General features: G+C 31.9%; 1 protein-coding gene across 1 annotated transcript in view; it reads left to right on the plus strand.

The window, feature by feature from the left end:
* The window catches only part of LOC123010857 (Ca(2+)/calmodulin-responsive adenylate cyclase), a 79,097-nt gene that overhangs the window by 46,335 nt on the left and 7,313 nt on the right, over positions 1-25,449 (plus strand). The window contains 12 exon segments of the mRNA XM_044408021.1: positions 8,759-8,899; positions 10,464-10,608; positions 14,368-14,550; positions 16,879-16,884; positions 17,105-17,185; positions 17,464-17,544; positions 19,595-19,780; positions 19,865-20,143; positions 22,738-23,009; positions 23,064-23,313; positions 23,442-23,808; positions 23,864-24,163. Of these exon segments, the coding sequence (XP_044263956.1) occupies positions 8,759-8,899; positions 10,464-10,608; positions 14,368-14,550; positions 16,879-16,884; positions 17,105-17,185; positions 17,464-17,544; positions 19,595-19,780; positions 19,865-20,143; positions 22,738-23,009; positions 23,064-23,313; positions 23,442-23,808; positions 23,864-24,163 (2,291 nt within the window).

Genomic DNA, 25,449 nt, shown 5'->3' on the forward strand with positions numbered 1-25,449 from the left:
TAGATCAGAGATTCATGGCCAGGGACTATCGATTGTCGGGTATTTTATCTCGACAAGACCAACGGTGCGAAACCTCTTTAGCTCCCGTTACGAAATATTCGACCTGGTTGAGTATCAGGATTATTATTACTATGGCTAGAATTACGGTGTAGTTAAACTTTGAACTACTTTCATCAAATTGCAAGGTACAATAGCCCTTTCCAGGTTGTTGTCAAATCACAACAGCGAAACCACATTTTTATATCGAGTGTTTCACAAATATGTAGCATAAGTTTAACCATGAATAACCAAATGAGAATAGATACACAGTATTTATTAACCCACCTCAAAAAATAGAAAAAGTACAGCTTTTTAAAAATCGGTATGAAAAAATGATTTTCTGGAAATAAATAAGCTTTAAATAAGCTTTACATTTCCGGTACCTACTGCTTCATGTTCTTATTAACTATTACTTAATAGTTATTATTCGACGAGTTTATTTAATCTAAATTTTAATAACTTTGATATTCTATAATAATAATAACTTTATTTAACGGTAATATCCTTTACATTAAGTAATAATAAAATTGTAATAGAAAACAAGTAACATATAAGCATAATTAAAGAATACTAAATGACTAACTCAAAGAAACTTTCAGAAAACGCTTGAAGCTATTAAAAGATTTGAAATTAAAAAAGTCCAACTTGACACTGTACATGTTACAAATTCTTAAAATATCATTTAGAGGAGAATTAAATAGATAATTATTATGTGCGAACGATATTTTAAATAACTGGTTTGATCTGCTGTTATACTGAGGAACGTGAAAATTAATTAAATTTAGTATTGAAGTATTAGTAATCAAATTATTCAAAAGTTTATAAACAAAACATAAAGCCTGATATCTTCTTCTAGTTTCAAGTGTAGAAAGAGACATATAATTGAATGAAATATTGTAATCATCTTGCACATAATAAGGCAGCAACCATTTTATATATTTAAAAAACTTTATCTGTATTGCTTCAAGCCCACCAACATGAATTTTGTAATGTGGATTCCAGATTATCGAACTATATTCGAGGATTGAGTTAAAATTAAAATTGAGTTAAAATTTCTAAACTCACGACAATAACGTTTTATGCAGCCAAGTGCCTTATTAGCTCTACAAATGATAAATTCAAGGTGTTGAATAAAAGTTAATTTACTATCAAGTAAGATACCTAAATCTCTCACAGACTGTTTTACTGTAATTTTTGTACTATTAATAAAATAATTCGGTAGGGTTGGAGAGATTTTCCTGCTGAAAACAATATTTCAACATTTAAAAACATTTTATTAATTGCACACCAGTCTTGTAACTTATTTTTTTAGTATTTCTGTGACAACCTGTGCTAAAYTAGCTYTGGCTAATCGTTTCTCACAATATCAAAAGAAGTTACTACAACTTGAAAACTATCAAACATAGGTATAGGAAATGTTAATACAGATCGATGCAGAACTAAATTCTTCTCTATTTAGTGAAGAAATAATTGGGTTAGGGGTAATTGAAGTTTCCTAAACGTAACATTACATTTTGGCAGTTTGTTAATTATTTTTCTAATTATGAATACACCAAAGGAAAGATCTAACCTTCTCGTATACTCAAATACGGTTTCAACATAATAAAAAATGGTAGAGTTATTGATTTTTGAATAGGAAGATTCAAATTCAAATTTTTTTAAAAAGATCTAAATATTTCGAAAACGGTTAAACTTAGGTATAGAGAAGACTAATGATAACTCTCTCAAAATTACTTGAGTAATCCAAAAACGCGATAAGAAACTTTTTTAATTAAAATAACGAAGTTGATATACTTCCAGTGTAACAGAAAGTGCCTCCATCGTAAAAATATTTTTATTGAACACAACGTAACCGATTATGGCTATTAACAAAATTTAAGATAAATATAATTGTTAGAACTCCCAATACTTCTAATGTGAGGTGTAGTTGGAACAGCCTGTATTTTTTTATTTTTTGTCAACGAAGTAACTTCAAAAAAGTTAAGATGTTAAATTTTTTTCTTATTTGGTACAAAAATCAGTGTTTCTAATTAAGTAATGGTTACATGTGTTAAAATATTGTCCGAATCTAATACAAAAACGAAAATGTGTTTTAGGATTCAGTAATATCGTAAAAAGGGTAACTCTACAACTTTTCAACTACTCTCCATCTAACAATAATTTAGTGAATGGGACTTTGTTCTCGCATCTAGATAATCAATTGGTACAATCCGCTTTCATCATTGTCAAAAATTTTCAATTTAACGATACTGTTCAATTTCAATGGGCCCTTTCAAATCAACTTGCGCAAATACRCACATGTCTCTAACAGTACTAAACGCTTTAAGAGACACGTGATTTGGTGCAGCTTCCGTGAAATATAAATGTTTACAAATTCTATCACTCCTCATTTCCGTCCAAATGAAAATCAACAATAAATCTCAACTTTACGAGTAGCTAGTAAATAAATTTTAATTAAAACAGGGCTCTGATTTATTATATTTGACCAAAAATGGAGAATAAAACTTTGTTTATTGTACAATGTTATCATTTACAATCTTGTAATACCATAAGTAAGCAATAAAGMAGTGTTAGTGCTGTCAAATCTGACTTAACTATCTAAATTCAACAATAGAAGAGCACCCACGTTGCTGTWTTCTCTTCCACCCGTAAAAGTGACCATAACACGGGTTATGGATGTAGATAACCCGGAGTTAGAGCAAATTCGTGGGTAATYAACTTAGAGCTAACAATAAGTCATTATGTTATATTTCAGGTTTTGCATAACGCAAGAAGCGTCGTTAATTTATTGTTCCAATTAAATTTAATTGACTCTAAACTACTTCAATCTTTTCAATAAAATCACAAACTAAATRATCCGAGTTTCGATTGCGTGTACGTCCTAGCAGTTTAGAAGGAGGTCCAACCTTGTAGCCTTARTTGTGCCAATTARTGCAATGTATACAAGGTGGATGATGGATTATTTATTCAGACGTGAAGTTGGTGCACTTGCAATTAATTTGCTTATKCGTTCAACTAATCTTAGATGAGATTGCACCTCATTTTCGTCTAGCGATAAATTGCCCTAGCTTTAATTAGTTGCATTGCTGACATTATCGAGACGAGACATCGTTCCAAAGTGACAAGTCTCTCAAGGGGATGTTTCATTTCCTAGTGATTTCCGCGGTGGGAGAGATCTGAGTAAATGGAGTCATATTTTTTCGCCCTCTCAATCATATTCGAGAAATCTAAGTTAAATTACAACCTCGACTCTTAGCTAAATGTATGACATGCATTATGATTCCATTGTTAATTTAGTTTGGGCTACCCACATCCACATTATTCTACCCTGACTTCATTAATTTAAAATATATTTGAGAGCCCTAAGCTGGGATGTCGTTTCGAGGAAATAGGGAAGAACAATTTAAATCTCGACTGCGAATGGTGGGCTTGGGAACGATTTTGTATCCACTTTGTGACATTTTAAATACATTTTTCAAAAATATGACGAAAATTTTTAAGTGCAGACACAATGAGAAACAGCTGCATTCATAAATTCATGCGAYTTTTGCTAAATTTAAGTGTTATGAGTGGTTTGGCAATGTTTATGTGTTGCAACATGAATTATTTTTATTGTTGGGACTGTGTACGTCTTAATTAATGTAAATGTATGGTTAAGGCCAGGGTCGCACTGGGGGACAAAAACCTCAAAAGTTTTAAATTTTATGTAAATGATAGACTTTTAAATTGTTCTGCAAATGTTAGTGGGCTTTAATTTACAATTTACTATGTTAAAAAAAAACTAGTAATACTCGCAGCCAATTAACAAAATTTATTAGAAAATTGTGATATTTGAAGTATATCTTTAAAATAATAAACATTTATTTCATACTGGCCGGTAAATTAAACTTTCCGGACCCATTTTGGGTCTGGGAAGGGAATTATTACGATATCAGAGCTGTTAAGTGTAACCAAGTAACACTTCCTGGATTGCGATTTTTGATACATTAAAACGTCAAATCAATTTTTTTTTGGCAATTTACTTTTAAACAGTATGAAATAAAATACATTACGATATAGGTACATCCGAAAAGCCTTTTGCAGTTCTCATTTCGATATTTAGGATTCGTTTCGTGTATATTACACCTTATTTAATAGATAGAAAATTAAGCGCAGAATACGATAAAAAATGTCTTTGTAAATGTCAAATTAAAAAACAACACTTCTATGTGTATAAAACTTTGTAAGTATAAGAAAATGATAAAAAAAATCTGATCAAATAATAGAGCAAAGTCCTGTTAACTAAAGTAGCAAAATCGACTTTTCTATTACTACTTAAAGGCTAAGGTGGGTTTTCAGAAAGTGAATTAWATCAAAATTAAGRTAATCGCGATTAACTTCGAAATCCTGAAATGTGATTGGTTGTTCATCAAAATTCAACCAATTACGTAACGAATTAAATTTAATTGCAATCAAATATTTAATTCGGCTTCTTCTATAAACCTACTCTAAATATTTCAAAATTTTACAATAAAATGAAACAATTTTTTGTTAACTTAATTTTTATAAAATATCTGTGCGTTGATTAAATTAAAATTCTTTTGTGTAACTTGTAATGTTATGTTTATTGAAAGTTTGAATTTTGTATAGACATGTAAAAACAAAGGGGGATAATACCGTGCGATTAAAAAATAAATCAAAATAAATTAGAGTAGGCGGTGATTAAAGTCCTTCAGATGGCAATCTTAATTTTTGACTTCAAATGTCAGCGGAAACTTTGACAAGTTTGAATATTATTCCTTTTGACTGAAATAATGTTCAATTTAGAGTAGAAATTTTTTATTGCTGTACAAGAGGAAAACGGTGGATGGTCATTTTCACTTTCAGTTTGTGTGGAAAATTTCCAGCCCAGATTCCCAGCCAATGTGTTGCCAACTGTAGAATTTAATCGACGCCTACTCTAATTTATTTTTTATTTGATCGCACGGTATTTTGAAAGGAAGCCAATAAGAGAATTATGCAATTTTGAAAAAACAAGACATTGACTGTTCAGATTGGGAAGTAGTCACTACTTTATCAGTTTTATAGTTGGGAAATGGCTAATTCCCAACATGTACTGTCATATTTACATCAACGGGTAAGGAAGTGACCACTTTCTAACCTGAACTGTATATTATTTAGTATCAATTTTTAAATGAAGTTTCCCCATTTTTGTTTACTAAATTCTGAATCACAGTATAAATTTTTTTCTACAAAAATATAAAACATTTTGTACACAGTAAATAAGGGTTAGATCAACTGATTTTCATAGGACTAATTTACCGCAGTCCGGTCCTGGTTAAAGTAAAAAAAAAATGGAAGTTGAAGTGTTTAGCCTGTGCTGCTTATTTACCATCGTTGATTTAAATGAATAAAGAATAAAAAAACGCGACTAACTTATTTTCAACTCAAGGGAAAAATATTTTTTTTGTCCCAATAAAAAGGATTATAAAGAGTTCTTACTTACGGGTTCTGTTAAAATGTGAATTTTAATAAAACATTTAAAAATATTTATGTAATTGTTAAAATATTGAATTCGTGCTTTTGCTTGTATGTAGTTTAATCAAACAACTAATCAATTGTCAGTCGTTCATCAATAAAAACTATTGGTCTCTATATTTATAAAAAATAAAAAATCAAATTAAAGAATCAGCACAAACATGTTTTTTGTTTATTTATTTACGAGTAATTTAGTGGTAATTTTGTTAAAACTGATGTATCTTTTATATTCTTTATGTGATTACAAGTCACGAAAATGTTTCACTTAATTTGTTTGTGACGGTGTCTATTTGGCCATTACCCAAATGTCTGCTGAATTTTTAATACATTCATGTCTCTTGTTTCAAACGATAAAATAGGCAGCTTTTCGAAGCTGAAATTGTTTTAATTTCTCTTTTGCGCTTAAGAACAGTTACATAGTTTTTAATTGCCTCATACGAGTTCAGTTATGGAAAATGTGATTCAAATTAAAAGCGAGCAACATAAAATGAATATAAATTAAAATCGTTAATTCAGTCGGTTGTCTCTTTGCACTATTTTATATTTAAATGAGCAACCATCGTTCCTACGCTGATTAAACTCCACTTTAATCTTCGCCTAACTTTCTTTCCTTTTGTAACTGAACAGATTGTAATATGGTTGAGTTAACTCGCCTTTCTCAAAGTATTAACTGCAAAAGACGGCCTGTCACATTTCAGGTCGTTTCCTCCGGGAAAAAATCCGGGTTTGTGTCAGACTAACCTATTTTAATTGATTCGGTTATACTCGTAATGGAGAGGTTTCAGGATTGTTGCAGAAATTAAACTGAAACCATCCCAATGGTTAAGATTAGCCCCTACATCYTTTGAATTGCTATTACGGGATTATTGTACAAGTTATAATGGCTCAAACACTGTTTGGATAACTCAGAAATGCTCCAAAATTGGAGATAAATTTTATTAGAGAAAYAAATCTGTCAGTTGTGACTCTCGTTCCAGGAATAATGTAATTATRACTGAATAATGAAGTTCTTGTCAACACAAAAACCCACTTGCAATTTTGCTTGTCATTACCGTCACGAAATCCCGAAATGGTACAATAAATTGCCGAATTACTTTCATCATCCATTATAAAGGTTATTCAGATCAACGTGGTCGATAAATGTTGAGTAATTTCTRACAAACTGCCTTGAATAGTTAYTACGAACTAAATGYAATTTGGATTTTATGTCGGAGAAGCAACCACATAAATAATATTTATGATTWAAAAAAAACGGTAATTTATTAGGCATCACACTGTCTGAGCTGTTTTCTTTAGATCTAAAAATGTTTAGTAAAAATAAAATTCGTTGAATATGGAGCACGAAAAGCTAATGTTAGACGATATTCTATTGGGAAAGTGTTTTATGCTGTTGAAAAGTTGGAATTACTACTACCCACGGTGCATAGACTGATAAAACGCACCTGTGGAAAGTGGAAATAGGAGGCTTGCATTTTCATAGTGCTCTAAGGAGAAAAACATAAAAAAGTATGCACACACATAAACTCATTTTGTTTTTACTTATTTCTTCTTTTTCAAAACGTTTATTTTTAAGTAATATTAATGTTTTTGGGCAGCAAATGTATTACATGAAATTTCAAAGTTACAAAATTACATTACGTTACACATTACAAGTAAGAGCAAAACAAAACAAAATTTTTAAAGAATCTTCATAGGACTGAAAATGCGGAAATATGTTGCCAAATCGATCTTTCATTTAGTTCTCCTTAAAAATTATCAAGCAATCAAAAAACCGAACGAAAAAAGTTTACTTCTATTTTTTTACAATTGTAATTATATTTTTATATGGATTGTATTTTAACAGCGTCATGAATTTTGATTTTATTTTTTTAAGTTTTTTTTTTGTTTCTTTTAAGTATTTCTAGCATCAGAACATAAAAAGTTTTATCGTGATTGATATAGTTGAAAATATGCAGCATTATTCACATAATCTGTAAATTATAGGAATTTTTAGTTTTGGTTTGGAATTACACATTTTTTGTATTTTTTGAGTGTTATTACATAAAAATATTGGATGTTACTTGAAAATTATAAGAAATTTATTACTGATGGTCACTGTTGCCAATTGTAGATTATTCAGCTAAAGTAAAAACATTTTTTCTTAGCAGCATAGCAATAGAATGCAGTATAATTTTAAATTTTGTATGGAAAATCTATGTCAAGTTTCGCCTTACAATTTTTTTAATTGCGAGATTTTATTTGAAAAGTTTTATTTTTTTACAGTTGTCACCTACTTTACATATACAATAATTAAACAAAATCGCTAAAAAATCTACCTAATATTTTGAATTAAGTAACACATGTATTCTAGCTTTGAAAGGCCTTTGTACGTTTGATTTTTTTTCATTTCGCACAATAATAAAAATATCTTAGCTGATGTGATTTTCAATGAAATATTAGGCATATATAATCGTTTTCATATTAATGTGCATCGAAGTAGTCGTTGAAAGGGATCACCATAGTAAAATTCATGGCAACCATGCTAAAATTCAAACAGACCTAAACTCAATCTTACCTAAAAATTATTTTTTCAAATAAATGTGTACCCCATGTAGCAAACAATGATTAAAATTAACAACGTAATTAACATAGGATAGCAAACATAACATTTTTTGTCATTATTGATGTGATTAAATTTGTTCTGAATGACATTAATGACACTTTTTGTGTAAATCGACCTTTAAAGTTAAGATTTATTTAGATCTCTACAACCTACTTGATGCACATTAATATGAAATATATACATATTTCATTTCTCAGTTTTAGGAAGACAATAAATGACCAAGAAGTGATTGTAGAAAGCTTTTTTACCAGAAAGGACGTAAATTTTGGTTGAATACATTTGAAAATTTCATTTTTTTTTAAACAAGTGTAGCTTTGAATTTTGTAAAATATCAAAATTACATTGAATTACTTAGAATCAATTTAAAATCGTAGATAGAAACTGATTTAGAAATATAGGAATTATTTATGAATTATAGCAAGTAATTTGAAAACACTGGAATTACATTGGATTACATATTACAATTTCTGATATTTACGAGTATGTGTAATTTTTTGGAATTGGAATTAGCGCTAATTTTTTCTGCTAAGGTTTTTTTAAACCTGTAAACCCTCTTCATTTTTAATCTTCGTTGTTAATTTTGTTTTGTTTTATGTGTAGGCGAGTGCACATCACTCAAGCCACCCTCGACTACCTCGGGGGTGAATACGAAGTGGAACCAGGTAACGGCGCCACCCGAAATCAGTACCTCCNTATCGTGATTGATATAGTTGAAAATATGCAGCATTATTCACATAATCTGTAAATTATAGGAATTTTTAGTTTTGGTTTGGAATTACACATTTTTTTTTTGTATTTTTTGAGTGTTATTACATAAAAATATTGGATGTTACTTGAAAATTATAAGAAATTTATTACTGATGGTCACTGTTTGTTGCCAATCGTAGATTATTCAGCTAAAGTAACAGCATTTTTTCTTAGCAGCATAGCAATAGAATGCAGTATAATTTTAAATTTTGTATGGAAAATCTATGTCTACTTTCGCCTTACATTTTTTTTTAATTGCGAGATTTTATTTGAAAAGTTTTATTTTTTTACAGTTGTCACCTACTTTACATACATATACAATAATTAAACAAAATCTACCTAATATTTTGAATTAAGTAACACATGTATTCTAGCTTTGAAAGGCCTTTGTACGTTTGATTTTTTTTTCATTTCGCACTATAATAAAAATATCTTAGCTGATGTGATTTTGAATTAAATATTAGGCATATATAATCGTTTTCACAATAATGTGCATCGAAGTAGTCGTTGAAAGGGATCACCATAGTAAAATTCATAGCAACCATGCTAAAATTCAAACAGTCCTAAACTCAATCTTACCTAAAAATTATTTTTTCAAATAAATGTGTACCCCATGTAGCAAACAATGATTAAAATTAACAACGTTAACATAGGATAGCAAACATAACATTTTTTGTCATTATTGATGTGATTAAATTTGTTCTGAATGACATTAATGATACTTTTTGTGTAAATCGACCTTTAAAGTAAAGATTCATTTAGATCTCTACTACCTACTTGATGCACATTAATATGAAAAGAAGTATACATATTTCATTTCTCAATTTTAGGAAGACAATAAATGACGAAGAAGTGATTGTAGAAATCTTATATTGGATTACATATTACAATTTCTGATATTTACGAGTATGTAATTTTTTGGAATTGGAATTAGCGCTATTTTTTTCTGCTAAAGGTTTTTTTAAACCTGTAAACCCTCTTAAACGAATTTCATTTTTGGTCTTCGTTGTTAATTTTGTTTTTCTGATTTGCGTTTATAATACGTTTATTAACGTCTCCCGTAGGAGTCGTTTATGGCTATCCATAAAAGCACATTGTACTTTAATGAATTTAATGTTATTTAGTTTTTGGATGTCGCTTCTGACTTGTCAGGTAACAAATTTTGCGTTGTTGCTTCAGCAATTTGGTGAATTTCGGGCGGAATGCAAACTAAATTCTGATTCTCATATTTTATTTATTATTATTATGTTGTAATACTAATAACTAATAATTTGTGAATTTTATTTTTAATGACAGACGGCAGAAATGACTCAAAAAAACAGGTGGGTGCTGAGTGTTACCAACCGATACCAACTAACACAAAATTGTCTAGGCGACAAAAAAATATATTTTTTTAATTAAAATAAGAAAAAAGGGGGCTCAAATTAGAAAAAATAGCATAAAATACTTGTTTTATAATGGCATTGGCGCCTACGGCTCGTTTTCTAACTTGGGATTCGTGCGCCAAATCAACCCTTATAAAACTTGTTCTTTAATATACTATTTGTTTTATGTATAGGCGAGTGCACATCACTCAAGCCACCCTCGACTACCTCGGGGGTGAATACGAAGTGGAACCAGGTAACGGCGCCACCCGAAATCAGTACCTCCGCGATCACTGCGTCACCACATATTTCATCGTACCACCGGCTCGCAGGAGAAAGGTACTTGTCACTTCTCGATCACGAAGACACAACAATCGTAACGTCTACATTGACAACAAACTGCTCTGGAWTGGCGCTCTAATTGGCGAGATGCATCGATAGATAATTGATACATCCGTKTCGATTTTTTCAATTTACTGCCGTGTTTACATGCCCTGTTAARAAAGGGCGTGTCGCAATCTAATCAATGAATAAAAGGGTAAACGTTGTTGAGGTACACGAAATGCAAATTAGTTATTACAATAGAAAAGTGGCAAAGCTACATAACGATTAGTTTTGCTTAAGTAATGAAACATTTTATGTGGGTAACAAGTTCATTACTCATGTCTATATTTGCACATCACTGAGGAAATTCATCACAACGGTGATGTTAACGCGAAAAATGGAGGTTTGGAGGTAACAGACGGCCGGAAATTAATTACATACCGATGCATCTTGATTCTTTCTACCAGTGGCGTTTCACACCATCAATATAAATAATATATTACRRGCTAAAAAATAAAAATACTGAAACCTTATAGTCCAGTCAATAACGAACAAACTGTAGAATGCATGACCGAGAATAGAATTTTTGACTTGAGAGCTGAGGAAGTTACGTTGTACTAAAAGTTCCTGTTCGTTTGCATTGAGAGTGGGTGTCGTTTTTGCTAAATGTTGTACAAGATAGTCTGCTCGAGTTTTTTTGTATCTCAAATTATTTTCGAGTTATTTGCTAGCAAATATCGCACTCTAAAGAAATGACGAATTAACATAAGGACTGTTGTAAAAATTGTAAGCTTTGTGATTGGGCCGTTTAAAGTCGGCCATTATAATATTGTAATAAACGAATCACGTTAGATTTTTGGATTCATTCAAAAATTTAATGCACTCATGTGATTGGTCCGTTTGAAGTCGGCCATTATTATAATGTGAGTAACCATGGAGAAACCAATCACTTTAGACTTTATATTCTTTCAAAAATAAATGGAAATTCTGTAATTAGGATTTGCATTCATTCATCAAAATAATTCCAATTTTTAATGTTATGTGTGGTTATTGTGGCGGTCTGAACCATAAAATATAAATAGAAAAGTTWGTGTTTTACATATTCTGTGTGCTTASAAACAAACATAAATTGGCGACGAGGATGCGGAAGTGAAAATTATCTTCGAATCTGAACATTTTCATGAAAGAAGTGAAACCTAACCTCAATTTTTTGAGGGAGCTACGAAAAAATACGAGCAAAAGGCTGCTTTCTTCAWGCTGCAGAGACCTAAAATACAATTTACAATCTACAATCAACATTTCGTCACAATTGCTTTTCTGTAAACTTGAGATTTAGGCACCATGATGCACAATGAGACAAGAAAATTGTTTTTTTAGGGTGTTTGCGATTTTTCGTAGCGAATATTTCGAAAATTGTTTAAGACACAAAAAAGACGAAGAGACGGTATTGTAGGAAAGCTTTCATTTCGTACCGCGTAGATATTAGCCAAAAACTACACTCTCCTGATGCTTCTCTTAGTCTCGATTATCTCGGAGAACTGGTGACTTTTAGTATGTTTGCCTTCCAACAAACACAGTCCTGAAGTCAAAAATCCTGTTCCCAGTCATGTATTTTACAACCCTGTATTGAGCGTTCGTWGACTGGATTATTAATAAACTTTCTAAAGAAATAAATACATAGTMCAATATTTTGTGATATTTAAGAGAAAATATTCAAGTATTGTTAAACCTGTGGTGTTCAAGATTTAGGGCTTTRGCTATTGTGCGATGAAATATTGGAGAGGTTATAGATTACTATTAGAGCAATAAATTTATTTGACTCGAAATTTAATTTCGCTCACAATGAATGTGTAACACGTCACTGTTTGGCCATTTCAGAGCAAAGCGAAATTCTTGGGTAGTTCTCTCTTRAGTAATTTTTGTAAATGAAAAATGCACTCTTTTGTAGTGTGAGGGAAGTATGACAATTCGCAAATTATCGATTATTCACAATCCCTGACGTGCATTTACCTTTTGAACTTTTCCTCTGCTGAAACCGAATAAAACTAAGAAAAGTTGGTTTTGTATCGCCAGGTATCGTGAATAATCTTTTGTTTTCATTACTCCTCTATTATATCCAGTGTTTCAATGTGTCTATTGTTTTCTGCACGGTTGATGCACTCCTTCCTCTCTCCCTAGTTTTTGTTTGAGCTTCCACACGACTTTATCACATATCTCTTGTTGTGGCACGTTTTTTTCGTGTTATCATACCAATAACAAGTTTGATTTAACCGTGTGAATTCTTCCGAAAGCGTTTAATTAAACGGATTAAGACCTGGAAGCTTTAAGAGGTTCACTCGATGAAAGCTTGATTTCAATGAGAGCTTTTATCACAGAGTATGAATTCAATTACTTATTGAAGTTTTAATRAGGCGCTTTTATTGTCGGATGTCCAAGAAAAATCCAATTAATTGTGTTTGTGCGTTTCGTACTAAAAAAGCAATGTGTAATATCTTAAAAATAGAAAAACAAACCCTACCTCACTAGGTTTCGATCTGCTTGACCTATCTCACACCTTACCTATAAGTAGAGGCCAAGGTTAAATCAGAAGGGCTGTTAAATGGGACTCGCGAAATGAGCAAAAATCAACCAAAATTAATAATGGCTGTATTAAGCCTCAATTTATTCAGAAAATTAAAAAATGAACTTGTAAAAAGTAGGGATTTTAAAATCTCTCACTCAACGATTTCACTTAAAAGTTCTTGCAAAAATATAAAATAAAATAATAAAAACACCTATATTTTTTTATAATTATGAATAAATTAGATGTAGACAGTTAAAGCTTACAAAAACATGCTTATTCAGGAATATTTAAATTTTTGTTATTTTTAATTTGGGAAGAAAGTATAAAGTACACTTTTAGAGTACTTACTTACCTATTATAATCTGTTATTTTCTTTCTTTGTTTCCTTCGAATCTCAAATGGTCAAACCTTCCATAATAATCAGTCACTGAATAAAATGTAATGGTTTTATATATTTTTTAATATACTAAAACTTTTTTGTCTTAAATATTTGTTTAAAAATGTTGTTAGTTAAATCTGGTTAAAATTAAACCGTTCAGCTTTACAAATTACACAATTGATTGAAATAAACAGTTGAAAATTTATTATCGAATATATTCAAAACTTTATCTGATTATTACTCAATGCTATATGCAAATACGTATTTTTTATTGCTGATGAACATTTTCTGTCGTTATAAGATTTAAGGATTTTTGCTTACCTTCTTCTTTTGGATCCGTTTGAAATCTTGTCAACGTAGAAACACTATTCAGTTTTTTAAGTATAAATTCCACTGAAAAATGAAATTTATTAACCAAGACTGTGTTGAAGTACGTATAAATATTTGCTTTGTGTAAGACCTCGGTTGCTTCATGTTTTTCAAAGCTTTGTAAGAAGCTGCTGAGCTATTAATTACCACTCAGCCACAGATCTCCGAGTTTTTAACCTCGGAATTGGCTCTCGTTTTTTTTAAAATTCCGTACATTTGGAGAATTTTTTCTTGTGCAGACGCTGAAAACATTTTTAAAAGAATGTGCAAACATATGAAAGATACACACACATAGCAGTACATTCGTCACCGGAATTTTTCCGGTTATCGCAACTTTTACGATGATATAAAATTCATGGCTCTCGCCCTTCCTTTCCGGACATCCGACGTAGTTAGACCGGGCTTGTATCTAACCCTTGTGACTAACCTGCCCTCCCCGGCCCTTCCGGTGGATCTCTTCCAGCCACTCTTGTTCAACACGCTGCAGGTCCGATCGGCTCTTGGTGCGGCTCAGAGGCGCAAACTCAGCTTCAAGAACGTCTCCAACGTCGTGGTTCAGCTCCTCCACTCCATCAAATATTCCATGGAAGTGCCCTTTTCCAACATGGCCCTTCAGCCCGACCTCAAGTCCACCAACGCCCGGAAAGTAAGTTTTCAAAGAAAGTTCCAGGAGTGGTAACAACGGATGTTGCAAAAAAATTATTTGTTCTCACGTCTTTTTAATCAAAATTTATTATTTTTTCAAAATTTTCAGAGTTTTTCGTGATTTCAATTTTTCTTGCAATGTCCGTGGAGAAACTCAACTGGCATAACCCGTAACTGGAATAACTTAGACATAAATGCAACGCACTGATTAATAATTTTTTTAAAAGCACCTCTGCACAGTTGTTTTCACTTTCATATGCAAAGTATTCCTTAACCGTTACAGCACTCGCACTGGATACCTTGCATTAATTAAAACACGACCGCATTACAAAATCTCCAGATATACTGCAACCGACTATTTACAGGATTTCCTAGAATGTGTTCTACGAGTATTATCTTTGTATTTGTACCAATCTGAAACGAATTGCGTAAATGTTCGATTCAGTTTGGATCATCTATTTTAAAAGCGAAAAAGCTGTTTTCTCTGCTTTTTGGCACTAAATTGTTCTTTGTTCTTTTTTGCATCCGACTTTAAATGTACGATAGGGCGGGCTATAAAATTAAGATACATTGAACTAGTCGAAAATTTAATTCAAACAAAAATGACACAACAAGAAATAAATGGAATTTCCTTTTATCTCGTTCTCTAACAATCCAATTATTCTCTTTTTAAGTTCCTATACTCCTCTTCTTCAAATTTCACAAAGTATGGAAAATACAGGAAATCAAGTTTCCACGCTAGTGTTTTCTTGCAAAAAATTGTTTTTTTTTTCCTTAAAAGGAAAAAAGTTTTAAGAGTAATATTAGAATGGACTTGTTTTAAGACTTGAGCTTTTTCACATTTTTATAAAAAGTGGGGAAGTTTTCTTTTTATTAAATTTTCGGAGTTTTCTTTCATCCAGCTCTCTTGCCCAAGTTCATTTTTTACATTGAATGCCATTATTAATGACAATGATCGATTTCCATCATTTTCAAAAGAAATTTAAGTATATTAAGATTAAGCAATCAATAAAATATTGTGTTTTTTGTTTTATACAGGGTGTTTCACATAATTTTACGAGGCCTGAGCCTGTAAGATGCAATCAATAATACATATTCCGATACGAACTCGATTACAAATTTTGAAAAAATGGATAATCTTCTCTAGTTTGTTCACCCTTTCAAAAATTACAACGTTTTTAGTTGGTTAGTGATTAAAATAGATACATTACAATCATATTCATACCGTCTCTTTATAGAACAAATGATAATTGTTTCTGAAAAACTGCAGTTTATGACTATTAATGAAACAGTGATTAGTTTGACAACTACTGTCATGGATTTCCAAAAATTAAATAATGAAATGTGTATTTTTTGTATCCAGTGTTCTGTGACTTTTGTATATTTGGGTGCGTACATTAGGCGCAAGCCTCGTAAAGTTATGTGAAACACCCTGTGTAAAAAAAAAATTAAACTAAAATGTCGTTGACAAGTTAGTAACTTCTTCAACTTATTTTTCTTGCATTTTTAGCTTCGATTTAATTATTAATATTAAATTTAACTTTTTAGGTGGAGTAGATTGAGGCAGTTAAATCAATCAATACAATTTTTTTATCGTACATGAAAAATTTGCTTTTAAAAAATTATGGATGAAAATTATGTTTGCTTCCTATTTATGTTCTTCTGTTTTAGGTTTTTTTATTTTGGTAGGATAGAACAAAAGCAATTACTCTTAAAACATGTATTTGCATAATACAAAATAATTATTAAACATTACGATAAATTAGCTCGAATTAAAATTTAATTGCAATTAACAGCATTCTGTTTCTATGTTGAAACATAATTCTCTTCTTTCCCAGAAAGAGTGATAACAGAAACCACAATTCTAATTCTTTAATATTAATAAACTTATTTTGTTTTATAATTGTGGATCTTAATTTTATGAAAGCCTCCTATTAGAAAAGTGCAACATTGCTTTTTTTTATTTATACGTTGTTTCAGCAATATTTGATAAAATAATTTGAAAGAGTAATTAGAATTTTGAATAAAGCTAAAGCGTTGCAGTTTTTTAATAAACGTACCGGAGCACGTTAGTCTAGTGGAAACTTTAATATTCGTCGATTTTGTTCGCCTATTTTGAAACAAAATCGTCGAAGCTTTCAGCCCGTCTGTCCTAATTTAAGCCGATTTTCCGCGCTTCTGTTTAAGCACTTGCTCGAAAATAACATAACGTCGTAATGTTGAATGTTAATGTTATCCTGCGAGCATTGCACTAATGCTTCTCGTTTATTGTAAAATACAGGATTGCTTTATGTTGTAATACCGCATGACGGTGTTGTTTGCATTTTAGGATGCGGTAAGTGTTGTATCTCTTCACAAACACTTAACTTCTTAGAACGTAATGTGAGTAGTCAAGACTATAATAGTGGTAAGTGTTCATACTTACTGCCTGTCAGCCATTTGATCGTCCCTTTTAACACATCGCATCAAACCTAACCCCGATAAAGAAGAACAATTTATTTTCGAGTTTTGTAGCTGAATGTGTTGTCTTTTTGGTGTCACTCTGTGGCTTATAGGTGCTAGATCTGCAGCGGGTGCTCCATGCGGACCCTTCGGCGTGTGAGTCGTCCCAGCACCCTGCTGAAACTAGCAGCAAAGTGAGTTCTGTAGCTGCATTGCACCATTTTTCACTCAGCTTTTCAATCATCACCTCCATTTGTTTTCGATTGCTTGATTGGAGAATTTATTGTTTGTTTTCCAAAGGTGAAACGGCCCAAAATATCATTTCCTCAAAATTAGAAACGTATTTTGGGGCGTTTTTATGTTGTGTACGTTCGATGTTTTAATATTCACTCGATGAAAAGTGTCTAATTGTCCGGTTTCTATGTGCCTAACGTGTAGTCGTAGTCTTTAGTTGGTCTAATGTGGCTTATAGGTGCTAGAACTGCAGAGGGTGCTCCATGCCGAAATCTCACCCTCCACAGAACAAACACGCTCCCCAGATACAGAGACCAATGTGAGTTACACTCACTGGCTTTGCGTTTTGTCAACATTTTTCATAAATACAGTGTTTACAAAAATTTTCTTTGCGCACACGCCGAGATAAACGAGTCCAAGATCTCCAAAAAAATTGTTTCAGAAAACTACAAACGATAAAAAGTAAAAAGCAAATAAATTTTGATCTGAACTTTTTTTTGATTTTAATACTCTTTTGCATTTTTGTATTTAWCATTTAATTGCCATTGGCCCGCGAGCATTTTTAGAAAAATACACTATTTAATGTCCAAATAAATTCCTAAATAGTCGAAAGTCGTGTAGTTGAATGGTTTTATAGTAGARACAAAAATACTTAATTATCAGAACGTTGAAGAAAGAATGGCATTAGGTATTCTGGATTTACAATTTAATTTTTTTGAAACATAAGGTAATACAATATTTACYATTTCGTAAGTTAAAATACTCTTATATTCTCGTACAATATAACTCTTACGTAATTAGTTACCTGTTTTTTGTAGCCGATTTTGGTATCAATATTTTTTTTAGTGATGTTGGAATTGGTTATATTATATACAGGTGTTTCAGAACTCGCGCCTCACAGAAAAATGCCAAGTAAGATACCAGGCACATGAAAAAAAWTTTTCAAAAATTCTATCTGTCAAAAAATTTTCACATTTGATATTTTTTATGTCTATTTAATAGTGTTACTGATGACTTTGTACATGTTTTTTCCTACGACCATATACGAAACTAGATCATAACGCYTAATTACATATGCGCGWAAATTGGCAATATCGTAGGAGGTCGAAAACCTGTGCGATTTGTTTTCGCACTGTGTGTTAGAAATCTAACGCACAATTCACACTCGAATGTTTTATATTTTTTCATTTAACGTATTTTTTTGTATCCATTATAAAAAATAAATCGTTATTCAACGTATTTTTGTATCCATTATAAAAAATAAATCGTTGTGAAAAAAAAATATGTTCGTAAGAAAAAAAATATTTATGGTCGTAGGAAAAATAGTGTACAAAACTTGCAGGAAAGTGTCTAACGCACTCGCGGTATTGTCTGCACTCGGCTAACGCCTCGTGCGCAACTTTCCCGCTTGTGCGTTATTTATCACTTTCCGTGCTCGTTATGTAATATACTATTTCATAATTATTTAAATTGTAAAAGTATAAAAATTCTGCCAATAAAAGCCACAAATTACGTTAAACATAGTCACAATTTAGGATACAGCTTCCTTGTTTTCTCTTGTAATAGCTTACAGCAAAATAACATTTAATAATATATTTCCAACAGAAATAAATAGGGTTAAAATGCAAAATTTTAACTCCCTATAATTTCTAAATTTTTATAAATAGAATTTTTTTCTTTTTTCCTGGTATCTTACCTTTTCTCTGGGGCGCGAGTTGTGAAACACCCTCAGTATTTTCTGATCCTGTAAATTATAATTTTGCGACTTGCATCTACGAGTTTGCTAGATGATTTAACGAGTTAGAACATGGTTGAGAAATCAGGYAAAAATRGGTTAGTTTGAAAGCCATTAACGTAATCATGGAAAATAAGATATTTTCGAATGCTGCGACTAATAATGGTTTTAGTGAAAAATAACCCAGCAGATATTTGCGAAATGGAAACAATTGTTTTTTTTTCTAAATCTAATTTTAACTGTTTTTTAGTATGTAAACATGAGTAAACATTAATTAATTTTTTGATGGTGGACTTGTTTATTTTGTCTCGGGGTGTGCATCTCTGTCTGAATTAACTTCTTCATCTTGATACTAACCTTTGTACTTGATGTTTTTGGATTTTTTGTGTTCCTCCACTTCCGGAGACTCAGTGCCTTTTTTCAAGAAACAACTGTGTTTAGTTGACGTGTTAATAACAAATACACTAGACSTCAGGTTTGCCACAACAACTAACAYACACCCACAGTCTCGCGAATCCGCTTCTTAGATTTTATTTCCACTTACACAACACGCAACCAACATTAGAGCTTGCAGCTTCATTAACATCGATTTCCATCCGTGCGGAAGCTAGGATTTAATTTCTCGTTTTTTTAGAATAAAGTGACGGAAAAATTCAAAAGGCCGTTTAAAAAGAGGCACTCCAGCGTCTACCACCAGCCCTCGAARAGGGTTAATAAGTARTTGGCGCAAGCGATTGATGCGAGGAGTGTTGACAGGGAAAAGTCWACCCATGTTAACTTATTTACTCTGTGCTTTAAAGACAGCAGCAAGGAAAACCAGGTCAGTTTAAGTTTTAATAAAGTTAGAGACAAAGTTGGATTTATCGCTCCCAAACCAATTGAGAGGGTGTCGTCTTTGTTTTAGTATCATGATGATTTGGATGTGGGATATAGCTCGTCACTTGTGTGCGCTTTGGTCTTATTAGTCCTTCTTGGGGTGCTTCAAGTGACAGTTTTGCCGCGAACGATTATTCTACTCTTACTTTTTCTCACGGCGTTTGTGTGGATTTCGGTCGTTCTTATGTTGCTACTTGCCGTCCGATTGCGGTGGATTCTATGGGATATCTCGCACAGTTTCGTACTAAGACTGGCCATCACCGTTTTTACGATAGTTTTAATATATACGGTAGCTCAAGTTAATGTGGTAAGTGCAAAAAAAAACATCAAGTTCAAAAATAGGCCTTAGTTACTTAAAATGCACAAATTACAATTTTTCAAAAAGTGTTTTTGGATCAACCTTTAAATGTCTTCACAATTCAAGACAATTTTTTTAGGTTAATTTMCAACACCACAACCCAACTAAAATATGACCCAAAAAATSTSGAAAATCATTGCTGGATAAATTTGAAAWTTTTTTTRTCGCATTTTTTACTATTTTGCTGCGAAATCTATAAAAATGTATTCATTTTATTTRTGTTATTTTAAAATCACAATTTTTTGTGCAGAYAATATWACAATTTAAAGTTTTATTTTCGAGTTATGGGACGTCAAAAAATTATTATTGAACTAAATTATAATAGTTATTTGTATTTCAAGGYAGGGAAGTGTAGAATTTTTCTCTTTCACAGGTYGAAGTTACTGCCCGAGACTTGTCGAGAGCAGTAACCACTCAGGGAGGAAAAGATACTTTCCTCCAGTGTAATACATATAATTTTCCCTACGATCCAGTAAGAAAAACTTCAAAACTATCAATTTCTCTTTATATCCCAGTTTCCCCATAAAATCTAGCAGCACGTTCTCTCAATTTAGTCAATTCTTTTAAACAGCGAGTATAGAATAAAAAAATTGGAAATCATTTTAAAGAATTTGTAGAAAAATTTTGTGGTCCCAATTGAGTTTACTTTCTGAAATTTTAAAAACCCAAATACGCATAAMTCTATGCGAGGCTTAATTAAAAATTAGTTTTTGTGCCTCTTTTGCTTTTTTTTAATGCTTTATAATCGCCTAAATCGCTAGATTTACCATCAGAAAACTTGTTCTGGGTTTAAACTTTTTTGGTCGTTTTTTGGTCAATAATTTTTTGAGTTAWCCAGTAAACCGGAATTAACTGTAACTTTTGATCAACGACTATCTATACCAAACGATTCAACGAGTTTAAATCCATAAATACCGAAAATCTTTGTTTAGTTTGAAAGCTATGAAAGGAATATACAGGGTGTTAAAAAAAGATTGTAATTTTTTTGGGCGCGATTAGACTCTATTCGATTGTTTACTACGTCTGTTTCCATGATAGTAAGTTGTATTTACTCGTTGCAATCCCAAACTCGTCGGTAAGTATTTTGTTTATTGTTACTAACGCAAAATAAAAATAATAATAAAAATAGGTTTGCAAAGTAACGGTTTCGGAGATATCGAAGATTATTTATTTTTTGAAAAATTTAATTTCAGTCTGTTCAAACAAAAAAGAGAAGCTTATATAGTGGTAATTCTAAAAATTTTCATATTCATATTTCCGTAACCTTTGTTTTATTAAGACTTTTTTGTTTGTCTTGGTCCATACTATTACCTCCTTAAATATTTTACAATCTTTTTTTAAAACCCTGTGTTTACAAACTACTTTGTTTTTCTTAATTTTGAAATTTACTTGGCTTCTACATACAGGGTCGCCAGAACTCGCGCCCCAGAGAAAATTTTCAAGTAAGGTAAGATACCAGGAACATGAAAAAAATGTTTAAAAAATTCTATCTGTCAAAAATTTTTTTTTGACATTTATTTTTTGACATTTGACATTTTTTATATCTATTTAATGATACTGATGATCTTGTATATGTTTTTTACAATTATTTAGTAAAGGGACAAAAATTTTGCCACTAAAAGCCATAAATAACATTGAACAGAGTTACAATTTAGGATACAGCTTTCTTGTTTCCTCTTTTAATAGCCTATAGCAAAAAAACTTGGAAAATTTTTTTTCCAACAGAAATAAATAGAGTCAAAGTGTAAACTTTAAACCCTCATAACGTCGAAATTTTTTTAGATAATTTTTTTTTAACATTTTTTCCATGTTCCTGGTATCTTACCTTATATGATGGCATTTTTCTCTGGGGCACGAGTTGTTTAAAATTTACATCAAGTTTTTGCATTCCTAATACAAACATAAATTAAACGTTTGCAGACCTAGTATTTACAAAACATATGTACTTTTTTTCAAAAATTGCTAGCTTTCTATCAAACACGTCTTGAATGATTTTTTTGTGTAAACAATTACAAAAATGATATGGCCCACAAAAATCTTAAGTCACTGGGTTTTAAAAATTTAATTAATAGCAATTACGACAATTTTTGGAACTGTGGATTAAATTTTGATCATTTGTAATTTTGTTTTTAACTAAAAATGCAAACTCGTTCAATTAAAATTATTAATACCATCTTGAAAACTGGAGTACGATTCTTGATCTTTTTTTCTCTCTGAGAATAAGATACGCAAAATCAACCTTAATTTTTGGAAATTAGGAAGACAATAATTTTGTTTTTAGATAGATATTAGAATTTTGGGTTCCAAGCCCCACTGGAGCTGAAATGCGTTTTAAATAATGATTAAGATAACATTTATGTGGATTCTCGAGAAGTATTTGCAAGGCTTTTAAAGTGGAATCGCTTTTTGAAAAATTTTAATGGGTTTCTAACTTTCACAATTTGACTTTTAGAAACTTTTCTTCAACTTTGTTAAATCTTATAGGTCTTATTTGTGAACTTGTCACCCAATACATAAAACTCCTCTTGAAACCCGATTTTTAGTTTACTTGTCGTCCACCCGACGAGTCGAAATGTGTGCCTACAACAGCGAACGTGACTCTCGACGGCGGTTTCAAAGAGGCGGATCATCGCGCTTGTCCATTGCCTCAGTACATAGTTCTATCGTGTGCTTTGGGATATTTGGCCGTTGCAATTTTCCTCAGACTTCCGATTTTATTGAAAGCCGTTTTACTTGTGATCATGTCAACGGTGTACATTCTCCTGATAACACTATCACACACACGCCTCTTCACCTGTTACGACAAACGAGTGAAGTAAGTTGTGAGAAAACTTGGTGGAATTTTTGTTGAATGATGAGATTTTTGCAGTCAGGTGGGATTAATCATTCCGGCCGATGTTCTAAGCGTTGTACAAGTCCTTATGTTCGTCCTGGCTGTGCTTCTGCACGGCCGCCAAGTCGAATGGACTGCTCGTCTGGATTTTCTATGGCAAGTCCWAGCCAATGAGGAGAAACGCGAAATGGATGCACTCCAACATTCGAATAAGCGAATTTTGTTCAACTTATTGCCAGCTCATGTCGCTACGCATTTTCTGGATAATCAATTCAGGAATAATATGGTAAGTGGGTATTTAGTCTTCACGTGCTGGCAACATTTATGTTTTGTGGAATTTATTTATTTTTTGATGTTGTCTGCACAAAAAGGGTAACATAGAAGAGCGTTCTCTTACAGAATACTCTATCACAGGAACTGTACCATCAAAGTTATTCAAGAGTCGGTGTTGTTTTTGCTTCCATCACTAATTATCACGAATTCTACACCGAATTAGATGGAAACAATCAAGGTGTTGAATGTTTAAGACTCCTRAATGAGATTATAGCCGACTTTGATGACCTACTGGGTGAAGAACGGTTCAAAGCCATTGATAAGATCAAAACTGTGGGCTCCACATACATGGCTGCTGTTGGTTTAATGCCAGATTTGCGAATTTTAGACGACGATGAAACCACCGCTGGAATTCACCTTAGCACACTTGTCGAGTTTGTATTCGCGATGAGGGACCGTCTCCTCAACATAAACGAAAATTCTTACAACAATTTCATGTTGCGAGTAGGTGAGTTATAACCCACCATCGGTTAACTTTTATGCTACACCTCGTAAATTTTCAGGAATCAATATAGGCCCTGTAGTTGCCGGCGTGATAGGTGCCCGGAAGCCCCAGTATGACATTTGGGGCAACACAGTTAACGTTGCCAGTCGTATGGATTCCACAGGGTTGCCAAATCACACCCAAGTCACTGAAGAAGTTTACCAAGTGCTTAAATCCTACCCTTACGAATTTCAGTGCCGAGGAAAAGTCAAAGTTAAAGGCAAAGGCGACATGACAACTTACTTTTTGATCGATCGTAAGCAACCGGGGACTCTGCGTGTCGAAGAACTCAACAGTTTGCGCTCCAACTCCACGTCGAGTAAGTGTACAGGGTGCTGCATTTTGGATGTCCGAATAGGAAAGCTCCGAAACTAAGATGTTTAGCCAAAAACGAGTGATACATTCTGGGGCTCATTTTTTGAGAAAATAATATTGGTTAAAACCGCATCCCGCTATCGTCTTTTGTTTTCGACTTACAGACAAAAGTTGACATTTTGGCGAAATCTAAAAAAAATCATATCTTCGTTATTATAGAAGATACGGATTTGAAATAAAGACATTAATAAAGACACTTTTCTACGAGGATTTTAATAATGTAGTTTTTTTTTCAGTTGTTAGTTTAGCCGTAATAAGATAAACTTGTATTTTTTAAAATAGAAATCATAGGCGGCTATGGCAATTTTGAAAAGCTTATTTTTTTTCTGATCTAAAAAATATACAGGGTGTTTCGTTTTTATTGTTACAAATTTAAACAGGTGATAGGATATTTAATTGGAAGCCAAAAGTTTCCTATAAACATGTATCAAAAAATGCTTGGTAAGGAAGCTACACCCCCTAAAAGGGGGCTAATAGGTTTTTGCTAATATTTCAGAAACCATTTAAGATAAAATTACAAAATTTGCTACAGATGATAACCTTTATACACCTAAACGAATTCAAACATCAAATGTCGAAATCTTTAATCAGGGGCATCCGAAACTGGTGGGGTTTAGGATAAAAAAAATACCCTATCTATTTTTTTGGCTTTAATTTCTTTACTTATGCATTGATCAAAATGGTGGTCACTTTGAACAACTCCTTTAGATTTAGGCAAATTCATTTAATTAATGTTATTATTGTTACTGTAATGTAATGATAATTAGTTGAGGTTGATTAACAAATATGAATGGCTTGCTTTTATTATTCTGTAAATTCTGATTTATTTGAATGTTGTATTGGTCTGTAACATAAATTTTAAATTGATTTTATTCAAAAACAATAAGTCGTATCGACACAAGAGAGATTTTTCTGTGATAAACTATCGAACTTAAGATTTTGTTTCTGAAAGTACCGAGAAACTAAAGCCAAAATAAATACGGTATTTTTTTACCTTAAACTCCCCCAATTTCGTACGCCCCTGATTAAAAATTTCGACATTTGATGTTTGAATTCATTTAGGTGTATAAAGGTTATCATCTGTACCAAATTTTGTAATTTTATCTTAAATGGTTTCTGAAATATTAGCAAAAACATATTAGCCCCCTTCCAGGGGGTGTAGCTCCCTTACCAAGCATTTTTCGATACATGTTTATAGGAAACTTTTGTCTTAGAATTGAATATCCTATC

The sequence above is a fragment of the Tribolium madens genome, unplaced genomic scaffold, assembly GCF_015345945.1.
Source record: "Tribolium madens isolate multiple individuals breed KSU strain unplaced genomic scaffold, Tmad_KSU_1.1 Scaffold_19;HRSCAF=116;Tcas5.2_LG9, whole genome shotgun sequence".
Classification (NCBI taxonomy): domain Eukaryota; kingdom Metazoa; phylum Arthropoda; class Insecta; order Coleoptera; family Tenebrionidae; genus Tribolium; species Tribolium madens.